This window comes from Pelodiscus sinensis, chromosome 11 (genome assembly GCF_049634645.1).
Source record: "Pelodiscus sinensis isolate JC-2024 chromosome 11, ASM4963464v1, whole genome shotgun sequence".
NCBI lineage: Eukaryota > Metazoa > Chordata > Testudines > Trionychidae > Pelodiscus > Pelodiscus sinensis.
In genome coordinates this window covers 8,501,653-8,527,318 of record NC_134721.1, presented here as the reverse complement: position 1 = coordinate 8,527,318, position 25,666 = coordinate 8,501,653, and the positions used below count along the sequence as shown (strand labels likewise).

The following is a 25,666-nucleotide window of genomic DNA, read 5'->3' as shown; positions in this document are numbered from 1 at the left end:
CTCCCCCCCTCCCGCCCCCCCCCCCCCACCCGTCCCCCCACCATTAGCTCACTGCATTGCAAAAAGGAGAGGTTTTATGGCTGCGATTCAGTTCTGTCATAAAAAGGGAAAGCAGAGCAGCAGCAGACCCGCCCCGAGAAAAGGGTTGGGGTTGGGTATTTCTTTCTTTTTTTTAAACCACTGCAGCAAAGGACGTAACTCACAGGCTGTGTATTGAGTTTTGCCCAGTTCCCCAAAAGGCGGCTCGTATTCAAAACCTTAAAAAGAGCCAGTCTCAGATTGTGTTTCTTTTGCCCCCTTTAGAATTTCAGTGTCCAGAAGGACCTTTGGACAGAGCGGACTTGTAGTACAAACCTGGTATGCAAACACTTCTCTGATCAAATCCATCTGGGTAATGGCAATCAGTCAGCACCAGTTTTACTTGGACAGAAAACAAAGCAAAGTAAGTTACCAGACGTGTTACTGTAGGCAGAAATTTCAACTCCCCAACATGTCCCTACTTCAGTGTGTGTTGTTCGAGCGATAAACTGCAAGAAAAGTGATTGGCTTTGGAGCTGTTACATGATCTGTTAGATCAAATAACAATGCGATAGCTAGGTTAGCCTGCCTCCCGCGAAGAGCTGTGGAAGTGAAATCACAAAATGGGGGGAATTATCGCAGCTCTGTGTTTAATCCACCCTGTGTCTGGCCTCTTTCCCACAATCATTTTGAATACGATAGGAGTAATAAAGGGGTTTTGCATTATGGTGATAACGAGAGGTGCCAAGCATTGGAAAGCAAAGTGTAAAATCCCACAGGGTGGTGTTGACTACCAGGCTAAGTGTGAAATGTCATTCTCTATGATCCTTTGTTCTGAAGCTAGTTAGAGGTAACCTGATGATGCAGGATTGTGTTTTAACTCTTTCAGGCAAAAATTCCTTCAGCCCGAAGTTTGGATGATATTGCCATGGACCTGACTGAGATGGGAACACCAAAGGTTGCCAAACTCGTGACTTTGGAGTCAAAGAACCAGCTTATTATGGCCAGCAATGGCAGTTTGATCTCTTCAGGTGACATTTTTGCTTCAAGCTGACTCCAGGTTCCATTAATAAATTGTGAGGCCCAAGTGCAAGAAAGGGGGAAATGATGTCATTCCTTCATAGCTATGGTGAAGTGGAGGTCATCGTATAGCACATGAGAAGGGTTTGATTTGATAAGCATAACACAATGATTTTTTTTTTATAAATAAGTGAAGAGACAAGGTAGCTCGGCCTCTCTGTAACACATTTTTAGCCCATAGCTAAGTTTGATATCTGTTTATTGCACCTGCAAATCCAGGGGCATCTAAAAATGTGGACTTTGGGTCTGCTAGGTACATATATTCAGCCATGTGTGAGTGACAGAGAGAGCAAGCACAACAGTTAGAGGGTATTGGATATTGAACCTCCAGCTCCTTCAGAATCTGAGTAGGCTTTGGTGCTTTAACGTCCTCAGGCAGCTTTGGGAAATCGGGATTAGGCCCTTTGTTCTAGGCCAAGGAAGGAAATGGGTCTACCCCGCAAATCAACATTAAAGATAACTCGTTGCTTCAGGGTCTCAAGATTCTGAGGTCAGCGAAGAGCAGAAGAAGGAGAAAATCGCGGACCTGAAGAAGAAAGAAAAACTGCTGCAAGAAAAACTGCTGCAGAAAGTCGAGGAGCTGAAGAAAATTTGCTTGCGAGAGGCGGTGAGGACTGTTCTTAAATTCCAGAGGAGGGCTGGCACACCTCTCCCTGTGGTTACTAACCCAGCGTCCTTTTCGCTCCCCAGGAGTTGACTGGCACAATGCCCAAGGAGTATCCACTGAGCGTGGGAGAGAAACCTCCTCAGGTCAGAAGGCGTGTAGGCACAACATTCAAATTGGATGATAACCTGCTTCCCAGCGAGGAGGTAGGTACAGCAATTTCAGGCAGCTTGCTAGCCACAGGGCAGCCAAAGCCCAGACCCAGCCAGCCTCTCTGATACTCAGGCTCTTGCTGGTAGCAACTGACGGCTTCATGTTTCTGATGTGTCAATGCCGGTAGCAGACACTAAGGATCAGCTGTTGTAAGTGATCCTTGCTCCTCTGGGAGTGGCCAGGAGCTGGCGGGGGGAGGGGAGGCAGGCGTATGCTTTCGAACGAAGGGTAAATCTATTCAATCCCACAGTCCAGATCCTATCCTGCTGCCCTTATTGAAACCAAGTGCTGACTTCAAAGGGAGTCTAGCCTTGCTCAAGACAGCAGGCTCCCCGTGGAAATTTTACCCTTGCTTTTAGTGAGAGCAGGTTCCGTCCCTTAGTGCATAGACATAACCCAGAACTATAATTCAGTGCTCTGCGGTTCTGAATTAGGCAGCGGTTGAGACTGTGAACAGCAGCACACATTGGTTTTGATGCACTTTTACAACTGCATCAGTAGAGCCCTGTTCAGATACAAAACTGGCATCTGCAAAAATGATCCGTGGGTACCCGTGTGCATGGATGTGGATGCCAGCGGATATAAAGCAAACAGACGCAGATTTGAAGGGTTCTAGATACAAAATGCGTATCTGCATCCACATCTATAGCCACAAAAATGAACCACGGATATCCGCATGCCCATCTGGGGACGTGGCTATCCATGGATATAAAACAGATATCTGTGGGTTTATAGGGCTCTGTGCACGGGGCGGTAGACTGTACTCTTTGTTGGTAGCAAGAGTCGGTGTCACTGGGTAGGGATTTGCCTGCATATCAGGGCATAGATTAAACCGAAGGAGAGTTTTATAATCTTCATGGACCTCAGTAGGGAGCTATACAGGTAGAGGCTGCTTTGAGGGATGCACTGAACACTCACAAGACTCCTTTCAGTCTTTGGGCACACCATCTCCATCCATTGTTTTGTGTGCTGTGCTGGCTGGCTTCATTCTCCGAGTGGAGTGTCAGATTGCAGGTACCTCCTATTCATCAGTCCCAGATAATAACGCTGGCATAGCCAGAGCTGCAATAAACTTTTTTGGTGAGCAATACTAAATCCTTTTGAAGCAAAGGATCCTTCTGACATCACGCAGCAGTGCACGGTGTAATACTGCTGTTGCCCAAGCAGTAATTAATTGAGCTTCTGGCGCACTGCAAAGTAGCCCTGATTACATCAGCTTCATATCTTGTTAAAGTGAAACAGAGATTCCAAGCCAATATTCTCAAACCTTGACGTCAGTCAGAGTAGCTAGTGCTTAACGCCCCTGAAAATTTGGTTTGCTTGCTTAGGTGTCTTAACATGGAGTTAGATGTCTAACTTTAGGCAACTCAGTTTCACAATTTTGGTTTGTATCACTCTTTCAGGGATACACAGTGAGTTCAATGGAGTTGAGGAATAGAACCTAGGAGTCGCTTAAATACTAGACCAAAACCACATATTTCTGGTGCTATTTCTGTGTTTTCACTTAGGAGTTCATTTAGTAACCTGAGTTTTATCTGCTTTGACCTACAGTATCTTATTAACCGAGAGCTAATGTTGTCATGAATCTGCAGGACCCCACTCTGCATAGCTTGGAGCGCAATTTCAACATACAGCAAAAGCTGGTGGAAGCTGCGAAGAAACTTGCCAGCGAGCCAGACTTGTGTAAAAATGTGAAGAAGAAAAGAAAGCAAGATTACACGGATGCCATGAAAAAGCTGCAAGAGACTGAAAATTCCATAAATGAATACAGGATCAAATGTGGCAAAAAACCAACACAGAAATCAACCCTTATTTTGCCAGGTAAACTCCAAAAATCTGATGAGGCTGAGAGAGATTGCTCTTCAGTTCAGTTACAAGTTATGTTTATACATATTGTACAGGTTGAACCTCTCTAGTCCGGCACCCTTGGGACCTGACCGGTGCCAAACCAGGGAATTTGCTGAACCACGGGAGGTCAATATTGTCTGGCAGCATCACCAACCCTTCTGCTGCTTCCTGGGCTCTTCGAAGACATTTAGGGGTAATTAAATAACAGCACAGAACCCTGAGAGCCAGGACTCGTAGCTGTAAACAAACTTTATGGGACTGTGGGAAATGTGGCTACACCCATGATAAGTGGACATCCAGCTAACTAAGATCATGCTGGACCATGAATATTGCTGGACTAGTGAGGCTCAGCCTGTATATGCTTTTTCTTTCCATGGCGTTTATGTGGAAAAGTAAGATGTAATTAATGCATGATATACATGAAACACTGTTCCTGTGCTGTACGTAAGCTGTGGGTAGAACAGATCATAGGGCAGGCTAGGCGCAAGTGCAGACATGTTCTAACATCAGAGACCAAAGAACTGCAGTATGCAGAAGGGCTGGCGGCATCTTCTCAGCCAAAACTGGTACGGTACCTTATTCAGCAGCATATTAGATGCTCTTTTATTTCTGAAATAAGCTTCAAGAATCTCTCGGTTGTTTCAGTGCCCCCATGTGATCTGTATCCCTTTATTTTTATTTTGCTATGACAGTAAGAAGTATAGTGGGTGAATATTTCTGCAGGACCATAGCAGATGCTGGGGAAGGCCAGAAAAATAAGCCGGGGGGGCGGGGCGGCAAAGAATTTGTCTGGATTAAAATTACTGACTCTGCATAAGACAATACAAAGCTGGGGTGTTCCTAGTGTGCATTGTTGCATATGGACTCCATAAGCCAGGGTTTTAACTTCTTAAAGGTAGCAATGTGATGAGTGGGTGTGTATAGAAGCAATCCCTTTGCAAATAATGACAGTAAGGGTGTGTCTAGAGTCCAGGATTTTTTCGAAAAAACTTCCCCTGCATCTACACTGCCGCTGCGTTCTTTCAAAAGTAAATCAAAAGAACACAGCAGTTTTTTTGACCGCGGGAAACCTCATGTTATGAGGAAGAATGCCTTTTTGCGAAAGTGCTCTTTTGAAAAAAAGTGTTCTTGAATGCAAACAGGGCTTTTTTGAAAGAGAACATCCAGACTGCCTGCTTTTTCGGCTTGCTTTTTCGAAAGTACTGGTCATAGTCTAGAGGCTCTTTTTTGGAAGAGACTTTTTCGAAAGAGGCTTGCAGTCTAGACGTAGCCTAAGAGAAATATAAATGCCACTTCCTTCTCCATTCTCAAAGTAAGGCATGATTTGATTCCAGCCCTTTTGTGTGAGAGGTCACTAAATAATATATTGAGCTAATTGAGAAAAGAAGGTTGAAATAGCAGAAACATATGTATAGTGTATCTTCTTTAAGGTTTCCATGGCTTTTTGTCACATCTTCCTGCTCCTTGACCATCTGTGTGTGTGTATATATATATAGATATATATATAGATATGACTGTTGATGTTTGATCAGTTTCTTTTTGGTCATTTTGCTAAGCCCAAAACATACAGTTACAAGAGTTAAAAGATGTAGTTTCTCCTGGTAGCAGGAAGGTAGAGAAGGAGAGTATACTTTTTCTGTAGTACAGGTTGAACCTCTCTAATGTGGCACTTCGGGACCTGACTAGAGAATTTGCTAAACCATGAGAGGTCAATATTGTCTAGCAGCATTACCAACACTTCACTGCTTCCTGGGCCCTTAGAAGACATTTAGGGGTAAATTAGAGCTAAATAGCAGCACAGAAGGCTGAGAGCCAGCACTGGTGGCTGTAAACAAAGTTTATGGAACCACGGGAAACTTGGCCACACCCATGATAAGTGGACATCCAGGTAACTCAAATCATGCCAGATCACCAATGTTGGCAGGCCAGACAGTGTCAGACTAGAGAGGTTCAACCTGTATATGTATATTGTATTCCATCGATCCATGTGTGGGATATCAGTGGTGCCCATTGTACCTCTTCAGTTCCGGAATAAGGGCCCTTCAGAGCATATATTTATCCATTTAAATATTGCAACATAAGGGAGTCTACATAGGGCTTAGTCTCAGAGGGGTAGCTGTGTTGGTCTGTTTCGGAAAAAAAAAGAGCCTTCTGGTACCTTAAAAACTAACAAATTTATTTGGGCATTTTGTTAGTCTTTAAGGCACCCAGAATTTCTCATTGTTTTTACACAGGGCCTAGATTTTCTGCTGGGGTGACTGTTGCCTTGTCCCCTTTGGTTTCAGAATTCACTTGGAATTTTTTTCAGCAAGTGGTAATGCAAGGGAAGGCGATTTGTCATTGTTGATTGGCTGGAGGACGTTAGCTGACCTAACCGTCAGATTCTAGTGGACAGGGTGAAAGTGGTATTTCCTTCTCCAGCCTTGTGTTTCCCACTGTAGGCAGTAGTTCGGGGCAAACTTACACACCTAGAACAAGTAACATACTGGGCTAATAAGTACCATGACCCTCATGGTCCACTAGCTGTGTACAACCCCTGCTGCTTACCACATGGGGCATGCTGGCACCATTGTGTAAAATGGGGAATTTAGCATGGAGACAGCTCCACAAGAACGGCCAGACTGGGTCAGACCAAAGGTCCATCTAGCCCAGTGTCCTGTCTGCTGACAGTGGCCAATGCCAGGTGCCCCAGAGGGATTGAACAAAACAGGGAGTCATCACGTGATCCCTCCTCGTTGGCCGTTCCCACCTTCTGGCAGTCATTCGGTTTTCGCTCAGAAAAACACCCACCCACGTCGTTATTTCCCAATATCTGGCAACTGACTTGACTGGGAGTCTTGCTTGAGCAAGGACTGCAAGCTTTGGCCTGGAGGGAGATAAGCTGCACTCCAAACCAGTATGGTGACTCCCTCTGAAGCAGTATGTGCTGGGCTGGGTGATGCTGGGCTGGGCTGCTTGGCGTTCGGAAAGAGCACAGCCAACATTTATGGCGCATCTGCCCAGTCGTCCGCAACCGCTCTGCTGGCAGCCATTGGGCCGTCATTGACCCTGCTCGCTCTGGGAGGGTCTCGCCCGTGCTCTGTGCTGGTGGGTTCGGGAAGCTGACGAGTGGCCTGTTGGTAAGAAGCGTGGCAACAAGGCAGTCACAGCTGTGAATTTAGGAATGGCTGTTGGGAATGATGCATTAAATAGCAGCCTCCGTCTGTGGGTTGGCCCTGTGCTGTTCTCATTCCTGTCCTCTGGGGATGGGAGATTGAAGTACGTACTTGGCTTTCATAGTTCTCATTCCAGGCCGGGCCACTTGTCTGGGGCCATTGACTCACCCCCCTGGCTGCAGAAGGCTCTGGTTGTGCCCTTCCACACAGTGCGGCATCTGACATTTGTGTAGCAGATGGTGCACATGGCCTAGCATATATTGGCTGTCCTAATGTGTTTAAAAAACTGCAGTGGAGGAGGGGCAGTGGAGTACATTGCTAGACAGCTGACTTGTTTAGCTCTCTTCCTAGTGATGAGTTAAAGAGAATGGAAATGATGGAGAAGTATCTGTTTGGAGAGTGTTTACTTTGGGTGTAGATCTAGGTGTTTTGTTGACTGTCCATACAAGTACCCTGTTTCCAGAACCGATATCTCCCTTGCCCCGTTTTCCTGCAGAATCTCCTTTTATCCAGCACCTCCTCCCATACTGAACTCTCTCCTTTTTTACAGTTTTCTTCCCTGACTCTGCACCTTGCCCTATATTGTGGGTTGAGATTTCTGGGGCTGGAGGCAGGGACTGGAATCACACAGCTTCAGATGTTTGTAATGTTGAGAAGTCTCAGGGGGTAGCCGCGTTATATTTATTTGGTTAGTTTCTAAGGTGCCACAAGACTAATTCATTGTATTTAAAGTTAGAGACTAACACAGCTACCCCCTGAGACTTTTATATACATAAATACACACAGAGAGTGCTTTTTTTGTGACAGTACTGCCCATTGCTCAACAACTATTCCGTGTGTGTGTGTGTGTGTGTGTGTGTGTGTGTATTTTACAGAGAGAGAATGCTTAGCTGGCTGTCCATTCATTGTTATCTCAGCAGTGGGGTTTTGCCTTTCGTGAAGCCGGATCTTGATATCTTCCCTCTTTATTGACATTGTTTTTACACAGTGAAGTCCATTGAATGAACCCTGAATAAGAACCATGGGAGTTTGCCTAGTGTTTGTTACGGTTGCAGAGGAAGGAGGTGGGGGGGGCATGGTAGTGTCCTTTCTCCGCAGCATGGGAGTCTTCTCAGTGCAACAGCCAGTACGGTTACTGTGCTGTTCTTCACAGCCTGCTTTTTATAACTCCCCCACACCAAGCATGGAACAAACTTGTGCAACTTATGTTTATGATGCGTGGGCTGAAGAGACAGCTGTGCTATGGTAGTAGCCAACTGCTGTGGCTGTCACCAACTGCTTCTCCGATGGGCCTTCTCCTCTTGTGTTTAAGGATATTCAAGCTTCAGATTCCTTACAGATTGGTAACGCATCAAGTGGAAAGATGAGCTTCATTTGGCATATGCAAGAGAGCATTATGAAGAAATACAAAATGTGGGTTTAAAAAAAAATTGCAGAACCATGGGTCTGATTCAGCTCTGTTAACACTGGTGTAAATTTCAATGGCTGCCATTGAAAACAATGGAAATAGTCTCAATTTGCGTCCGTGTAACTGAGAGAAGAAATGGCCTAAACGTAACATTTTCAAAAGCCCCAGAGTCCACTTTCAAAAGTAATTTGGAGTCGTAACAGCAAAGGGATTTGGTGCCTCGTGGGATTTTTTCTTATGTGCCCAAACAGGTTAGGTGCCTGAATCCCATTGGAGTTGAAAATTCTATCCCAAATATTGTCCTATTTGGTAGCTTATTAAATTATAATATAAACAAATCAGATAGGAATGAAGTGCAAAATAGGATGATCAGAATGTGAAAGACTAAGTACCCATCACGGGATACTGCAGTTCACGTCCATCTAGCTCTGCAGCTTATTTTAAAATAGAGTATTTGAAAACCTCTGTAGAATATCCTGTCTCTCAAATCCTTTATTTTCATTTACAGATGATATAATCCCATCGGAGAGTAGCTCTTTGTCTGATACAACAGTTTATGACGATGGTACGTCGCTTACACTTTTCCATATATGCAGTATAAAGTATATCATTACCATAAATACTAATGTTATATTTTCAGTGCCTTATTCTGATCTACATCTCTGACGCCTTTATTTAAATCTTAGTTTGCTAAATGTCTTAGTGGGCAATGATTTTATTCTGAGGAGAACATGTATAAACAAAATCGGTTCTTTGAAACCATGTATTTGCCAAAAGCATGCTGGCGAGTAAGTTTTCTTTGGAGACAATTGCTGTTTTAATGGGATAGCTCTCCTGATTAACCTTCAGAAATAAGCGCACCGCTCTTGTAAGAGCAAACAATTCCAGCAGTAGGAGCTGGCAGGAGAGAGCACTTCCTGGTGGTGAATGACTAGCTGGAGGTATCTGGCCAGTTAAACCAGCCAATCGTTAGCTGACAGGAAGTGTCTAACTCAGATGTCGTCATTGCAGTTCTAAATCATTAAACTATTAAAACATGCAGAGAAATGAACGACCTGTTTGCATGTTAAATGACGTTCAGTATCTTGCCAGGGATATGGTATTCTGATTTAATACACTTGATTCCCCTCCCCTCACCACCTGCCGCCCCTAAACATAGCATTAGACCAGTCACCATCTGGACAAGCCTTGGCTTCACATTTTTTTAGATTTGTCATCTGGATTTGGGAACAAATATTATCCAGACAATGACTCGCTGCTTAGTGAGGGCTCGAATCTGGTTTCACTGCAGCCTTGTGCCTGTGTCTTGACTCTCACACCTGAGTCTCACAGGTGGGAGTGAGTTTCGTGTGTTCACCCAGCATTTGATCCTGCAGCAGTTCCAGCCAATGGAAGCTGGGTCGCTGGCTTTGATGGACAGAGGATCAAGCCCTAAAGCAAGTGAGATCAAAATTAAGCCCCGAGTGTGCTCAGTTGTGTCCAGCTGAAAACACTTAGCCCAGTTTTTCCTCGCGGCAGATAATTAAAGTTGACCCTTCATAGTGAGACGTATTTTCAGGAAACTTTTATTTCTAAGTGCCTTCTAATAGTCATTGTAACGCAACACAGATAGGGCCTGAAGCCCTATCCCATTTCAGTTTAGAAAAGAGGCGACTGAGGGGGGGCTATGATAGAGGTCTATAAAATCATGTGTGGTGTGGAGAGGGCCGATAAAGAAAAGTTTCTTCATTAGTTCCCTAAATAGAAGAACTAGAGGACACCAAATGAAATTAATGGGTAGCAGGTTTAAAACTAATAAAAGAACGTTCTTCTTCACACAGCGTGTAGTCAACCTGTGGAACTCCTTGCCAGAGGAGGCTGTGAAGGCTAGGACTATAATAGAGTTTAAAGAGAAGCTAGATAATTTCATGGAGGTTAGGTCCATAAAAGGCTATTAGCCAGGGGATAAAACAGTGTCCTTGGCCTCTGGTCAGAGGCTGGAGAGAGATGGCACGAGACAAATCGCTTGATCATTGTCTTCGGTCCACCCCCTCTGGGGCACGTGGTGCTGGTCACTGTCGGTAGACAGGCTACTGGGCTAGATGGACCTTTGGTCTGACCCAGTACGGCCGTTCTTTATGTTCTAAGCCCCCTCGTCCGGCCTGGGCAGAGAGGAGAAAATTGAAGGGAAAGTGGGGGAATTTAGTTCTGCCATATGCCTCCCCGCCATCTCCACAGAAACGGCTGCAGGCCAGCTTAGCTGACAGTCCAGGAACAATAATCGCTTTCCCCAAGAAGTGTCCTTTGTAACCTGGCAGAGACCCAGGCAGGAGTGACAATTGCTTAAATCAGTACTAATTGCTGTTTCGCAGTGTCCCCTTACCCTGGACAGGGATGTTATGCAGACAAGGCTCCTGGGAGAGGAGATGAAGGCATGGGCGATGGGTTAAGGTAGGGCTGGGGAAAGCCCCACGCCCTGCCCCTTCTGCTCAGGCCCCACCCCCGCCTCCCATGGAAGCCAAGCCTCTCCTCTCCTCCTCCCCCCGCCCAGCACCACAGGAAGGGTGGGCAGAGCACAGCCCCAGCCTCCCTGGCCCCAGAGCATGGGGAGGGCGGGCGCTCGGAGGCAGCAGAACTCCACCCCCAAGACACCTACAGCAGGCATTTTGGGGATGGAGTCTGAGTGGGTATGTCTAGACTACATGGCTCCATCGGCCATGTAGATGAGTTTACTAGATATAGGGAAATGAAGCAGTGATTTAAATAATCACCGCTTCATTTACATCAAAATGGTCGCTGCGCTGTGCCGATCAGCTGTTTGGTGGCACAGCGGGGCAGTCTGGACACGCCGAGGTCGACAAGGGAAGCCTTTGTCGACCGCTCCAGTATGCCTCGTGAAATGGACGGAGCCATGTAGTCTAGACATACCCAGTGGGGCCAGGCTGGCGGCTTGGGAAAGCAATGCCTCTCCCCATTTTACCCGTCTCCCCTTGGTGAAGGCATCCTCACCTTGTCCCCACAGAGGAGAGGATGTGCTAGTGGAACCTCAGGGAGTTTCCAGCACCCCCACTCTCTCTGGGTTAGAGGTTGTAATTTTTTCCTAAATGTGGCTAAGATTTTGCTAACAAAAAGCCTCATGTTTCTTTCCAACAGCCAACGATTCCTTTACTGCACCAGGCCAGGGAACGAGCTGCATTCAGCTTTCTCCAAGAATCCCTCCGCCAAAGTCCCTTGGCTTGGAGAGAATCCATCTTCGGAAGTCCTCCCTCACCGAACAGCTCCTGGAAAACAGACACTCTAGGTATTATACTTCTGTTCTGGTTGTATTGCGGGTGTGAGCCGACTGTTGTCTCTGTTGTAACAAAACACTACAACTTAGCCTGCTGGCATCAGGGCGGATCTTCCCTGTGGAGGATGTTTTAGTGATAGAGGAGAACTCTGTGCATCCATCCTGATCGTGTCCGCATTCTAGCCAGGGCACTGTTGTAGCACAGTTGCACATCTGTGATCTCAGCCTGCCACCAAGCACAGGGACCCGCCGGGATGCTGTGCTCTCTCACGTTCCGTGGACATCGGTGGGAGCTGAGAATTCTCAGCTTGTCGCGATCGGGCCTGTAATGCTCATAGCCACGAGCTAAAGTTGCTGAGAGCCCTGTAAGTAAGTAGTATGAGCCCAGGCCAACGGAATGCAAGGATTCTCATTGGCTTTAATGTACTACGGATCCGATCCCATGCCTGACAGTAGGTGCTTGCAAGATCAGCTCTATGAACACGTGTAAAAAATATCAGTGTGCAGTAGAGATGTGAAGGGTTAATCGGTGGGGGCTGGAGGAGCACCCCACCCGCCCCAGGCAGGGGCTGCTCCAGCGTCCAGAGCAGCCTCTGTCCTTAGCGAGCCCGGGTACCCCACAGGGAGGGGCTGCTCCAGCCAATTAAACGGGATTTGACATCCCTAGTGTGCATTGGACAGTGTGGCACCACTGACTTGTCAGTGCTCCCCTGGAATTTAAGCAGAATTCTCTGTCCTATCAAACTCATATATCGAATTATAATTAATTGAACGTCTATAACTTTGACTAGTGCTATTGTCCCATTCCAGTGTTTCCCAGATTCCTTTTCTGTTGATCCTGCTCTGCCTCACTGTCCCTTGGCAGCAATTCTTCCTACAATTCATCTTTGGGATGAACTTCCTTGCCGTGTTAACCTCTTGAGCCAGGGGTGTGACCTACAGTAGGCATTCTGGGGATGGAGTCTGGGTGGGGCCAGGCTGGCAGAATAGTGCTGACCTTCACCATACCGGCAGACACTGCCACACTGGCCTCTGCTTCCTCTACCCTCGCCCGTCTTTTCCTTTGGGTCAGTATGCAAGTAATGTCACTGCCGCCATCCTTTGCATCTTCTTGGTGATATTTTGGTGATGGCCAGGTGCTGGATTCTTCTGTTTCTGATTGCAGAGACACTCTGTCGACACACAGCAGTCCTTACCGCGTTCTGGAGCGGCAGTCCCATGGCGGGAGAAGCATGCCTACCACACCCGTGCTCACACGCAATGCCTACAGCAGCACCCACTTACAGTAAGCTGAATTCCATGATATCTATGGGGAGTCACGCGCATCTTGTGCAGAGACGTCAAATCAGCGGTTTTTAAGAGGGTAAAGAAATAGGATCCTTTTGTGTAAGACCCTTGCTGAGATGGGGGCCGAGCTGTCCGCCTTTGATTTTAAATCAGAGGTGAAAGTAAGGGGGTGCACCCCAATACGCAGCTCCAGCAAGAATTGACTTAACTCCAGCAAAAGCCAGCAAGGAGCTATTTAAAGAACTGGCAGGGACCTGGGTTGCAAGAAGGTTGTACCTGTAAGAAATTTAAGTTCCTTTCATCCCATTCTCAGCCATCGTTGGCACAGACAGCTCTGTACCAGCTTTTCAACATGTACATGGTGGACTTTTCATGCTCAAGTGTTAGCTGTAGACTTCCAGAGGACAGTGTATACAGACTGAGAGATGAGATGGATGCCGTTTGGGAATTGTTGCCCATGCAGTGATGGAGGGCTGTATAAATACAGCCTCTTCCCGACTTACGAACTGGTTACGGACCAAGCAGTTGGTCGTAACTCGGTTTGTTCGTAACTCAGACCCCATAGAGTTACAAACAACCACGCTGTTCGTAAGCGCAGATCGCGTTCGTAACTTGGGGTCCGCCATTTACGACAGTTTCAGTCATAACTGTGAACAGTCATACGTCGACCGTTCGCAACTCGGGGACCGTCTGTAGCTAGGATGGCTATGAGTGTCCTAGTTTTAAATATCCAAATTTCAGGTGTTTTGCATTTAAGCTTCACAGTATTGCCTGTTTCAGAAAGGGATCTATACAATTCTTAAGACACTGCTAGCCCAGTATTATTTTTATCATCTTATCTTTGGGGATAGTAAACATAAAGGCAAAGGAGTGGGGGGTGAAATCCTCTTGTAATCAGTGTTCTCTCTAATCTTTTCCATCCACATGCAGAATAATTTTTTGTGTGCACCGAGGCATGTGTGAATGTGCACCACCAGGAGAAACACAAAACCTAGCTGCGTGCACTCTGCTAATCAGCTGGGCGGCATTTGAATCTCTCCTGAGTGGCCGCACAAGCACACAGCTTATAGGGAACAGTGCTTGTAACTCATTATCAGACAACCTCTTTGTTGGTCTCCCGTTAGCCAGGGTGTTGAATGATCTGTTGTCGCACGAGCTCAGTGCTGCTGCAAAGACAGAATCTTTGAGCCAAGTTCACTTGACTGTCATCCAGACTTTTTATCGAGAAAAGCAAAAAATGATTTTGAGGCCATGCCAGGCATTGCATGTGGCCGGGAGACGTGTTGTATATTATACATGGGATCTTTATCTTCCCTGTCAAAGGATTTGGATTATGGCAAACTGAACTTGGCTTCAAGCTTCTTACTTTGTTCTGTCAGGTCACCAGCAGCAAGAAAGGATTTGCCTTGGTTGGTATGGCCAGTGACTTAGTAATAGTCATCTAGCACTTTGCATCTCCAGCCAGAACCTGAACCTCTGCTTGGCTTGGAAAGAATTCTTTGTTTGCTGCACATTAACTCAAATAGGGACGTAAGCATGTACCTGTGGACACAGTTAACGGATGAGCCTGGGCTTATTAGTTATTCTTCACACTTACATGCAGCCCTCCCCCATCCCTGTGCTGCTGCCTCTGGGAAGAGGTGGCTCTGCTGGAGCTGGTACATGCAGGGAGCTGTCTGTGTGTGTCGTTCTTCCTCCCTCCCCCCACATGTAAAAGCCAGATTCCTGCAAGCTCTGGTTCCCACCTGTCCCCCTTTCCCCCCTCCGCATGTAACCTGGTAAGTGCTGAAATGTTCAGCAATTAGACGTTTACCTAAATAAACACATTTGAACATCCCTGCTCTCAAATGCCTCGTGTCTGCATACGACTTCGGCAAACAGTTTAATTTTTTTCCGTTTCAGGCCGGATATTTCCCCAGAGCACTGCAGACAGCGCAGCGGGAGTCTAGAGTCCCAAACCCATTTGCTGTCGGAGCCTGCCAGCGACAAGCCCGTCTTCTCCCTCTCCAAATCCCAGCGCAGCAGCAGCACTGAAATCCTAGACGATGGGTCGTCCTACACCAGCCAGTCAAGTGCAGAATATTACTGCGTGACGCCAACCCCTAGCCCCTATTACACCACACAGACGCTTGACAACCGCACAAGGGGTCGAAGGAGGTCGAAGAAACAAAACATTTCTGCTGCCAGTTCAGGAAGCATGCCCAATCTGGCCCAGAAAGACCCACGGAACAGCGTCTACCAAAAGAGCCAGGAGCAGCCTTCCTCTAGCTACTATGTTTCTGGATATTCACCTTACGCTGACTGTGACGTTTATTACAACGGGGGATACGTTTATGAGAATGACACAGAGGGACAGTATAGCGTCAACCCTTCCTATCGCTCAGCGGCCCCCTGTGTGTATGACCGTTATCGGGAACTCAGGTCCTACCAGGAAGGGGAGATGGAACGAGTATCCCACAATCCGTATGCAACTCTGAGACTACCAAGGAAACAAGTTGCTAAAACGCAGCATATAACCAAAAACATTCACAAGGCCTTAGTAGCAGAGCACCTCCGTGGTTGGTACCAACGTGCCTCCGGTCAAAAGGACCCGTGTCAGAGTCTGCAGGCAGGCTTTGACTCTGACCGAGGATCTCAACGGAGCCTGGGCTTTGCCGGGCTGCAAGTACCGTGTTCTCCTAGCAGTCGGGCTTCTTCTTTCTCTTCAGGTAATTTATGATTTGGGATCGGCTTGATGTTTTAGATGTCCCTTCCTCTCATTTATACCCTTACAAGCCCATTGAAATCCATGCAGGAAATGGGCCTGCATGAGGATAACCGAGGGCAGAATTTCATCCAATAAAACGGAAATGCCAAGTGGCTAAATATGAACCTTTACGAGAGAAATTGCTTTGATATTTGCAGGGGGGAGGAGGCACATGCCCTACCAGGAGGGATAGATACGTGCTCCAAGCTTCCTGTTTGCATTTGACCTGGCTCAGACTTCAAGGTTGTTCCCAGAAGCACTGCTGATGGGAAAAGCTCTTAGTTGTCCAGTGTCGTGTGTCCGGTTAGCCATGCAGCGTTTTCCAAGGCTGGGAGGTAGTTCCTGGGAGCATCACTGTCCTGCAGCTCCCACCGGGAAGGACACCACCAACATAGTGATCCCTTTCAAAATGAGCTTGCACCCTGTATTCTGTTAGTCGCTCACAGTGGCTGAGTCAATGGAACACAGCTGTGAGGTTGGGAAGTGTTATCAGCCATGTGTTCTAGACACAGCAGACGGCGAACGGCCCCAGTCCGTGGTTTCATTGCCCTAGGCTGCAGAGATAGTCCAAGTCTGAGGCACTAGGCCGGGGGCCAGATTCCCTGCTCTGTTTTCACACTGCTGAGTCATTTGCCCTTTGGGCAAAAACCACACAGGTACAACAGGATCCAAATATCCATGGACCCCGAATACTCAGCACATGCAAAACCTCGTTTAGTGTATACACCGCTACTCTGGCTGGTTTCAAAAGCACAGAAGACAGCTACTAGGAGGCTCACAGACTCTTTTATAGCAACCCTCACTGTTCCTCTACACTCTGCACACCATGACTCAGTTTCCAAAGTACATGTAAATACAGGTGTGTTTGGAGTCTGCGTGTCCGACAGAAACCTACAGGGATTGTTAATGAAAAACATGTTGCTGCTTTCAGTCCTCTGAGCTGCCGAAATAACTAATTTGCTGTAATTATTTTTTTTTTTACACTTCTAGCGTCTTCTGCAAACACGTCTGGAAACTGGCGGAACCAGATTGCACTAGGGCTTTCTGATTACGATACACTGTCTCAAGCCTCTTCTACCAGCTGTTACGGGAGCGCTTATGGCAACCTTCCACTGCAGAGCAGGTGAGCCAAGAGCAGAAAGACTGGCTGCCCTGTCCTCTGTACTGTGTAAGCTTTTAAAATTTAGCAAGATAGCAATCAGGTTTCAGGTAACTCCTCAACTAAGAGCAGTTATGAAACCAACGTACTGCGCGCAGACCTTCTCTGTACAGCACAGCATTGGCTGACTCAAGCAAGAATATTCCTGCGTTTCTTTCTAGCTGTTCTTGGGTAATATTTTGCTCTATTGACACTACGGCACCTTTGATCCTTTGCTCTGAAATCAGTTACACTAGAGCAGACCATGAGCTGGTGTAAATGGGCATAGCTCCGTTCTAGCCACTGGAGCTAAATTGATATACACCATCTGAGACTCGGGCCCATTCATTAACTGCATGCTAGGCCTAAGAGGGAAAAAGGGAGGAAAGTGTAATTCTATCTATTGTAATGATGGGAAAACAGGCACAGAGAAGAGTTAAGGGCACAACTGCCCCTGCAAGGATGAGCCAAGGTGCATATAGCATTCCCCTTACATCTCTCTGCTGGGGCAAGGCGTATCACAGACTTTGCCCTGCCCTGAGAACGAGTATCAAGCCAGCATCTCTAGGGCACAAGTCTTTACAGAGAGCGTACCTGTGACTCTGTCCTACAACACAGCAGACACTATGGCAGGGATCGACAACCAGGAATTGTGGGTGGGTCACCTCAGAGGGCTGCAGCAGCCCACGGACCGTTGGCCTAAGCCTGCGGCCTGTGCCCTCCTCCCTCCATCTGCCCTCCTACCAGAGCCCTGCATGTATCTGCTCCTCCCTCCCAGCACCTTTGGACCCCGCAAAGCACCTGATTTGTGTTCCATCCCGCTCCTCTCTCTCCCTCCCAGAGCTGGAACACTGCGAACGGGGGGCCTGCAGGCTGCAGGTGGAGCCCCCATGGGCTGTACGCGGCTCACCGCTGTTGTACGGAGAAGGAGTCATTTTCTTCATCCTATGAGTGGTCCGGCAACCTTACTCCCCCTCCACTCCTGGAGACACTGTGCCTCCCAAGGAAGAGGCTGTTTCTCTACAAGCTCTGTGATCGCCTTCAAAGATGCTACCCAGTTATAGTCACCACAAATAAACCAAGTGTGTATCACGGTGGGGGCTTAACACTTAAACCATCTGGACTTGACATGGCTACAAAGACTGCTGCCTAAAGAGGCAGGATGGGGAGGAATGGTGTCCCTAGCTTCGGTCTGTCAGGGGCTGAAAATGGGTGACAGGAGAGGGATCACATGAGGGTTACCTGTTCTGTTCACTCCCTCTGGTGTATCTAGCATTGGCCATTGTCGGCAGACAGGATACTGGGCTAGATGGACCTTTAGTCTGACCCAGTATGGCCGTTCTTAATGAAACTTTAGACAAGTTATGCCTCTTATTCCCTTTCACACAAATGTAGGAACTGGCCACTCGGGGCATGTTTATTCTGTCCAGGGCTGGAACAGTCCAGCGTTTCACTCTAGCGCTGCAAACAGACATTCATGTCACTTTTCTGCTTCTTCTACTTCATGTTTTCTGTCTCCTCCCTCCTGCACTTTCTAACTCCACCTGTTATCAGTCAGAACAAAGGTCTTCTGTCCAGGAGAAAGATTGTGCCTGCAGAAATTAGATCACTTTTAAATATTCTTATGCTAACTGTAGCCAACTGCAGTAAGTACTCCCCATTTCTGTGTGCTGCTTCGTGGATTGCAGTTTTTGCTTGCTGCTGGGTTGGCATTTTGTGAAGTTGCCTAATGATGCTTTCATTTGGTTTTAAGCCACCAGAACCACTAAGAAGGGAGTATAAAAGTCCTGACATTGATTTTCACTAAAGGCCTTCAGTTTGGGGTTGTTACTGCAGTGACTAAAAGAACGACAGTAACAACATTTTAAAAACAGCATTTGTACTAATGACTTAACTTTCTACAACTGGGTTTGAAAAATATGATTAAGCTGCCTTGTTGTGACAGCTTTATCCATATGATTTACGTTAACTGTATCTTTTAGTTTTACATTCTGATCATCGTCCAGATGTACATCAGTATGACCAGTGTCTGTGTAATGAAAATAGCAGTGTGTGACTGTGCAAAATGACTGAGGCCATGTGCTGCATGGCTCTTCTCTGCAGGCAGTATTCTCATAAGTACCAGTGGAGTGCCGCATGCAGAACAAGGTAATTGGATGTGACACTAATTACCTTGTTGACATTGGGAACCACGCGAGGGTATGTAATTGTCATAGCTCTATTTGAAATCAGTGGAACTATGACAATTTACACCCGCTGAGGATCTACCTCTTTATAATCTTCCCTGTCTGGAGAACAAGCCATAGGGTTACATTTGGATCCCGATTACGCAGCTGTAAGCCCAGAGGAACCTCATTGACGTTGTAATACTCAGAGTCAATGAGGTTACTCTTGAGTTTCTCAGGGTGTCACTGAGATCAAAAGCTATTCAGTCTCTACGGATTATTTACTTCTAAGCATGACCAGCCCGCACCTGAAATCCCAGTGCAAAGGTTATTGTGCCCTCATTTCTCACCGATGCCATGTTTCTTTTGTAGAGTTTATGCAGAGAGAAGCCAGCTGCTGGATGATGCTGACGAGAACCAGTTGGAAGCTGACTTGCACAGTAATGAACAGAGGCTATTTTGGCATGAGGATTCTAAGCCTGGGACGCTGGTGTAGGTGGTTGACAGCCCTGCCTTTGCACCCTCCATGTGCTTCGCACAGAATGCTGTTCCTGCGAAAGAGACCTCTTGTGGAATCCCCCCGGCCCCGCGCACACATGAAAATATTTTTGCATGTGAGGGAAGATTGCGTTCACCATGAAGAGGGACATGTGCAAAGTTACAAACGACTTTCCAACAATGGCATTTCTTTCTGAATCTAGCTGAAAGCCTAACTGAGCAAGGGCAAGCTGCCACTGAATCTAGTGACGAGACGCAGCACTTGGCTGAAGTATTTATATTTAGCAAGCACTTTTTAGAAGACTGGAAGGTGTTGAAGACAAACCTCAAAAAATGTGAAAAGGAGACTCTTATGGAGAATACAGGAATTTTAGGAGCACAATTCAGGTGGCTGAAAGAGGAAATAAAAATTTCTTCACCTGTCACTTATGGCGACCAAGAAAAACTTCATAAGCTGATGAAGGATACCGTGTGCATGTGTGTGAATGAGGCAAAGATTGACTCCGTCAGTATTGGAATATTACTTGAAGGAAGGCTGGGTTTTTAATGGAGGCTTGAATGAGCTCTAAAAACAAAATTTGGAGGGTGTTATTTAGAGTGTTTGTTTGTAAGCACCACAAAATGGATTTTGGAAAGACAGGCAATTTGCTGCTGCAACATGCAGCGTAAAACTAACCCTGTAAGGTTGTGGATTTTGGAAATAGAAGCAGCAGACTTTGAACTGTTTCCATGATAAAATATAATTGATATCCTCACACTTAATGAATTTCCCATGGTACAATTTCATTGTGCAGATAAGCATGCATATGGTCATGTTAAATGCACAGTGAACTGTTAGATAGCCATTACATTTTGCTCTGTCAGGTTGATGGAAAAGTTGAATACTCAAGTTATCAAATGCAGAACAATTTTAATAAACTGGCCAGTATTCTAAGGTGGATGCAAAAAAAAAAAAAGACTAAGTTGGTGCCTTAAAATTGAGGGCATTAAAATTGTATAACGTCATCTGAAATGCCAAGTGCATTAAGAAGTCACTAAGTGACAAAACAGCATTTTCAAAAAGTCATTTACATCGTTTTAAAAAAAATCAACAGCAGTTTTGGTCTAGGAGGGATACGCCTACCTCATATCATCCATCTGTAGGAACAAATTAGTGTGGACTAACTTGTGTAGTTTACAAAAAAAATTGCATACTGTAAAATAATTCTTGTTTCTCTGCTGTACTGTGCTTCTGGATTCCATACAATGGTGCTTTTTTTCTTTTATACAGAGGATTAGTTATTTCTTGTTCATATTGTGAATAGCAAAGTTTCTGATAAACTTTTTTGAACATTTTTTTACAAATATTCCAAAGCATGTAATATAGACTGAAAGATAAATTTGTTAAACAGGTCTTCAGTCGTTTGTATTATTAGAGTTGAGGTTTGGAATAAACAAAACAATAAAAATAATTTATTTCCTTTTGCATATTTGTATACCCTTCTAAAAACGCAAAAGTCCTTTTTGCTTACTCCTTTTCTACTTCTGACTTTTTAAGGCCTATGATTTTGTATAGGTCAATAAACTAAAAGTGTGCTACCAAAAGTGTTCGGGTTTTCTATTTCTGCTGAGTTGTCCGTAACAGTTCCGTGTGTGTGATTGTTTTATTCTAAGCATTTATAAGGAGAACTCATTAGGGTCTTATTTCTCTTAGCCTTTACCATTGAAGCTTATTACCATGCAGCCAGTAATCAAGAGTAATTTCCTACCACAACTGTCACACCACTCATCGTGAAGTAGGAAGAGGGTTTGTATAATTTTTATGAGTGAAGTCATACTACGGATGTGTGACATCTCATAAAACTGTTAAACATTTATGAAACATTTGGAAGCTCACCCTGGAATAAAAAGACATGTTTATACAGTGGGGTGCAGTGGGGCTTTGGGCCCTAGCTAGGCCTCTAACTTGCAACAATACTATAAATCATCTACTATAGATTTGAGAGTGTGAGTCTGTCTGTCTGTTTGTTCAGGAACTCCCCCTAAATGGTAAGGGCTAGGACCACCAAATTCAGAGCACAGCTTCCTCTTATAACTTAAACCAAGGTCAGGTTTAAAGGTCAGGTACCACTTAAACCTCTTATCATAACTTAAACCAAGGTCGTGACAGGACAATGGGATGTGCCTGGAATGGGACTGCATCTCATAAAATCAGACAGAAAAGAGACAGAATCACCCAGCCGATGAAAGGGGCTGGTGGAGGATGTTCCTTCCTTCCCCCCCCCGCCCCGTCCCACCCGTCCCCTATCCAGGACTGCCCTAATTCTGAGCCTTCCACCCGACAGGCACCCTTTAGGAAGGGTAGGGGGGCTGAAGCTTCCCTCCCCCCTCCAGATTTATATAGGGACGTTGCAGGCTGTTCCCTTTCAGCACTATCAGGGTGCAAGGGAAAAGTGGACAAACTTAATTGAGTTAAGGACCCAAGCAACGCGGGGTAAATGTGCTAGTATATAGCATTTTCTTAACATCTAAGAATGTGATTTTTTTCCTCATTGCTGGACACCCACAGCTCCAGCTGAAGTAGGTGGGAGCTGCAAGGTGCACTCTGTTCATATAAACTACCTGCTAACACTTTTTTTTTTGTCTGAAATCATTTTAGATGCGACCGAAGTTCAACAAACATAATAGAAAACTCAGCAGTAGCACGGGGAATAGTCCATCGATGACCAGTTTCCTGGGGCTAAGTATCACAGTACACATGGCCTCTCTGCATGGTGCGGGTATGACAAAGAGACATTTGCTCACTGTAATCTAATGTATACTGTCAGACTCAATATGTCATCTGCATCCCTTTCATTGATTTTTTCCCCCTTTTTCTGCAGTGACCGTGCAGTGGGATTTCTCCAAAGCAAACTCACGCAAGCAGGCCACCCTCCTTCTCCTGCTTATGCCCCTTCACAAAAAGAAACACTGCGAAGAAAATTCTTCTGCAAGTTGGGACACAGCCTGTGAAATTAAAATCCAGGAGCAGATGGTACCACTGACAATTATTTTTTCATCTCCCGAGGCGCCATGCTCCGCTCCTTTTCTGCTTGTGCAGTTCCTGTGAATGAGGGTAGGCCCTGTGAGAAGAAGGCAGTGGGCCAGTACGCTGAAGCAGCAAGTCACTTTTAGCCAGGATGCTGTAGCAGAAAGACTCCCTGCCAGCCGTCCCCAGCCCCTCCACTGGCTTCCAGGTCTCTGTGTACAGGGCTGGAGATCGGGGGCCAGGGCTTGAGGCACCATGGCAACAGAGGAGCTACTAGCCTGCTGCCCCTCCCAGCAGAGAAAGGAGCAGAACTGCCAGCCGCATTCCCCCCTTCCCCCCCCCCCCAGCCCTGTACACAGATGCGGTAGCTCTGTGGAGAGGTAGGGGCAGGTCAGGGAGTTCTGCTCCTTTCCCGGCTGGGAGGGGCAGCGGAGAGAGGAGCAGAACAGCCAACAGCTCCTCCGCTGCTTCTCCACCCCACCTCCCCAAGTAATGTGGGATGGGAAGCGGGGGGAAGAGCATGTGAGGGACCTGGGCTGAGGTTGGGGGGGGAGTCTCATGGAAAAGTCACATGTGGCCCCACTGGAAGAGGGGTGAAATCTGGCCTGCTAAAATGCAGGCAACAAGTAGAATTCACTCTTCGACCTTGGGCCCCCTTGGAGCGGGATGCCTCGGTGTAATTTTTGCCAAGGACAAAGAAATGTATTGCCAGCAGCTGGAGTGGTGGTTTTCCCCCCACTAGAGAAATGTCCTTCCCATTGCTCAGACCAGGAGTGGGGAACATTTTTTTCAGTGAAGGGGGGCATATAAGTGAGAAGCAAAAGCGGGGAGACATTCACCTCAGTCTCACTAAACTCGGGGGGCTGGGGCTCTGCTCGTACTGAAGCCCCGCAGGGGGCACTGAGGCTCGGAGACTTACCATGGGGTTGGAGCATGAACGTTGGCTCACCCTGCTGTGGAGGGAGCCCCAAGCCTCCCCGCAGGCCGGGTCCAGGTAAGCAGGGGTTTGTATCTGGCCTGTGGGCTGTAGGTTACCCACCTCCACTTAGACCTTTTCCTTTTGCCTATTTCTGACCGACTCCTCGGTCACCACACAATTGTCGCTAGCTTCCTATCAGACCCAGAATTTAAAACCGGGTCCTGCTTCCTTTGAAGTCAATGCAAAGTGCGGGGGTAGGCCCTTGAGCGTCACAGGGAATGAACATGCTGCTCCCAAAGAACAAACTGGCCACAGCACAGCCCTTTTCCAGGTCTCGCCCTCACCGGCTAAGCGGGTTCTTCCGGCTCAGCCTCCACATCCGAGGTGGAGGAACAGGTCAGGAACACCTCTGCAGTCCTGCTCTGTCAAAATAAAAACCACCTCACGGCCAATATCATTGCCAGCAAGATGTCAGAAAAGTAGGCACGTCTCTGCTACCACATGCTTCCTAGAGAGCATTTGATAAGGCCAATACATACTGTCAGTGCAAAAGAAGCTGGCGTGCCAGGCTCACTAACCATAGAACCATTTGTTTTTGTATATTTGGTCTGGTCTAATCTGGGTCCTTTTGTTCAAAACCTGACTGAGATGTGGAGGAACACTTACACCACAAGGATTGCAGGCCCAGGTGATGGACGAATATCACATTAAGATGTAGCTCTGTATATGGCCCCCAGCTGCAGGACAAAGGACGCAAGAACCATGCGAGCAGGCAAGTCCTGAAGATGTCACTGCTGGAGGATGGAAATACCATTAGTTCATAACATTTAATGCCAGAGGAGACCACTAGATCATCTAGCCTGAGCTGTCTGTCACACACCACTATCTTCCATCCGGTTTTCCATGTACTGAGTCCAATACCTTGTGTGATTAAAGCACAACTTGTGTTTGCATCCCTTCCGGAAAGGCATCTGGACTGAATCTGGAGACACCAAGAGGACATCCCACCGCTTCCCATGGGAGTGTTTGGCAGTGGTTAACCGCCTTCACTGTTTAAGGAGAGGTGCTTCATTTCTAATCTGAATTCGTCCAGCTTCTGCTTCCAGCCATTGCATCTTGTTAAGCCTTTCTCTGCTAAATTAAAGTGCTCATCAGTACCCAGTATTTTCTCTCCATGAAGGGATTTACACCCTGGAATCAAGTCACCTCTCAGGCATCTTTATGCTAGATTTAAAGAGTTCAAATTGTTTAGTTCAGTGAGGGGCAACCTAGGCTACTGAGTGGGCCACGTGAGTGTCCTTCCTTCATCTCCGGGGCAACAAACACAGTCTCCCAGGACAGGGCAGTTTTGCCAACTGCACTTGTGTATCTAGAATTTGGGCGGGAGGTGCTGACTGAACCGTAACAGTGTTTTGATTGGATGCCAACAGAGCATACAGCCCTTACAGTCAAAGCTGTGTGCAGTCAGCACAAGCCTCTCGTGCCCTTGCTTTTCATGTGTGTCACTTTTTTAATACTGGTAGGGAAAAAAACCCGATGTGGTCAAAAACTAGAAGAATCTGGCAACCTTTTGCATGGACAACACTAAACAAAATGTCTCACCAGCCACACACCGAACTCCAGTGGCCCACAGATTGTCCACCATTGGTTTAGTTTGTTCCTTTAAGGAATTTTCTCCAGTCTTTGACTCCTCTTTGTGGCTCTCTTCTGCATCCACTTCAATTTTGCCATTACCCTTTTTTTAAAAATGTGGACACCAGACCGTTAAGCATTATCTGGTATCAGTCTGACCAATGCTGTATAGAAGGATAAAAAGACCTCTATACTGCTTCTCACCATTCCCCTGTTCTACACCCCCTGGATCACAATTTCTCCTTTTGCTACAGTATCACACATGTTCAGTTGATTGCCACTGTGACTCCTAAATCCTTTGGATAGTTGCTGCTTTCCAGGACATTGCATCCCATTCAGAAAGCATGGCCTGCATTCCTTGTTCCTACACGAATAGCTGCACATTTAGCCGCTTTTCCGGAATAACTTGCCAGCTGTCTACACTGGCCCCTTGAATTTCCGGAAAAACACTGAGGATCTACTGTAAAATCATCAGTGCTTTTCCAGAAAAACTATGCTGCTCCCATTCACGTAAAACTGTTCCGGAAAAGGGCCAGTGTAGACAGCACAGATTTCTTTTCCGCAAAAAAGCCCCGATCATGAAAATGACGATCGGGGCTTTTTTGCGGAAAAGCACGTCTACATTGGCACGGACGCTTTTCCGGAAAAAGTGCTTTTCCGGAAAAGCATCCTGCCAATTG

General features: G+C 46.6%; 1 protein-coding gene across 5 annotated transcripts in view; it reads left to right on the top strand.

Moving 5' to 3' along the window:
* Positions 1–20,879, top strand: part of FRMD4B (FERM domain containing 4B) — a 229,673-nt gene extending 208,794 nt beyond the window's left edge. For 4 of the 5 annotated variants that reach the window (XM_075938573.1, XM_075938572.1, XM_014571990.3 and 1 more), the window contains 12 exons: positions 304–442; positions 908–1,049; positions 1,572–1,705; positions 1,789–1,908; positions 3,508–3,736; positions 8,835–8,891; positions 11,459–11,606; positions 12,760–12,879; positions 14,784–15,589; positions 16,618–16,750; positions 17,607–17,847; positions 19,303–20,879. In XM_075938573.1, the coding sequence (XP_075794688.1) occupies positions 304–442; positions 908–1,049; positions 1,572–1,705; positions 1,789–1,908; positions 3,508–3,736; positions 8,835–8,891; positions 11,459–11,606; positions 12,760–12,879; positions 14,784–15,589; positions 16,618–16,750; positions 17,607–17,829 (2,251 nt within the window). In that variant the 3' untranslated portion in view covers positions 17,830–17,847; positions 19,303–20,879. The remainder of the gene's footprint in view (positions 1–303; positions 443–907; positions 1,050–1,571; positions 1,706–1,788; positions 1,909–3,507; positions 3,737–8,834; positions 8,892–11,458; positions 11,607–12,759; positions 12,880–14,783; positions 15,590–16,617; positions 16,751–17,606; positions 17,848–19,302) is intronic. The other variant, XM_006120015.4, reaches the window with a different exon arrangement.
* Positions 20,880–25,666: the final 4,787 nt, after the last annotated feature.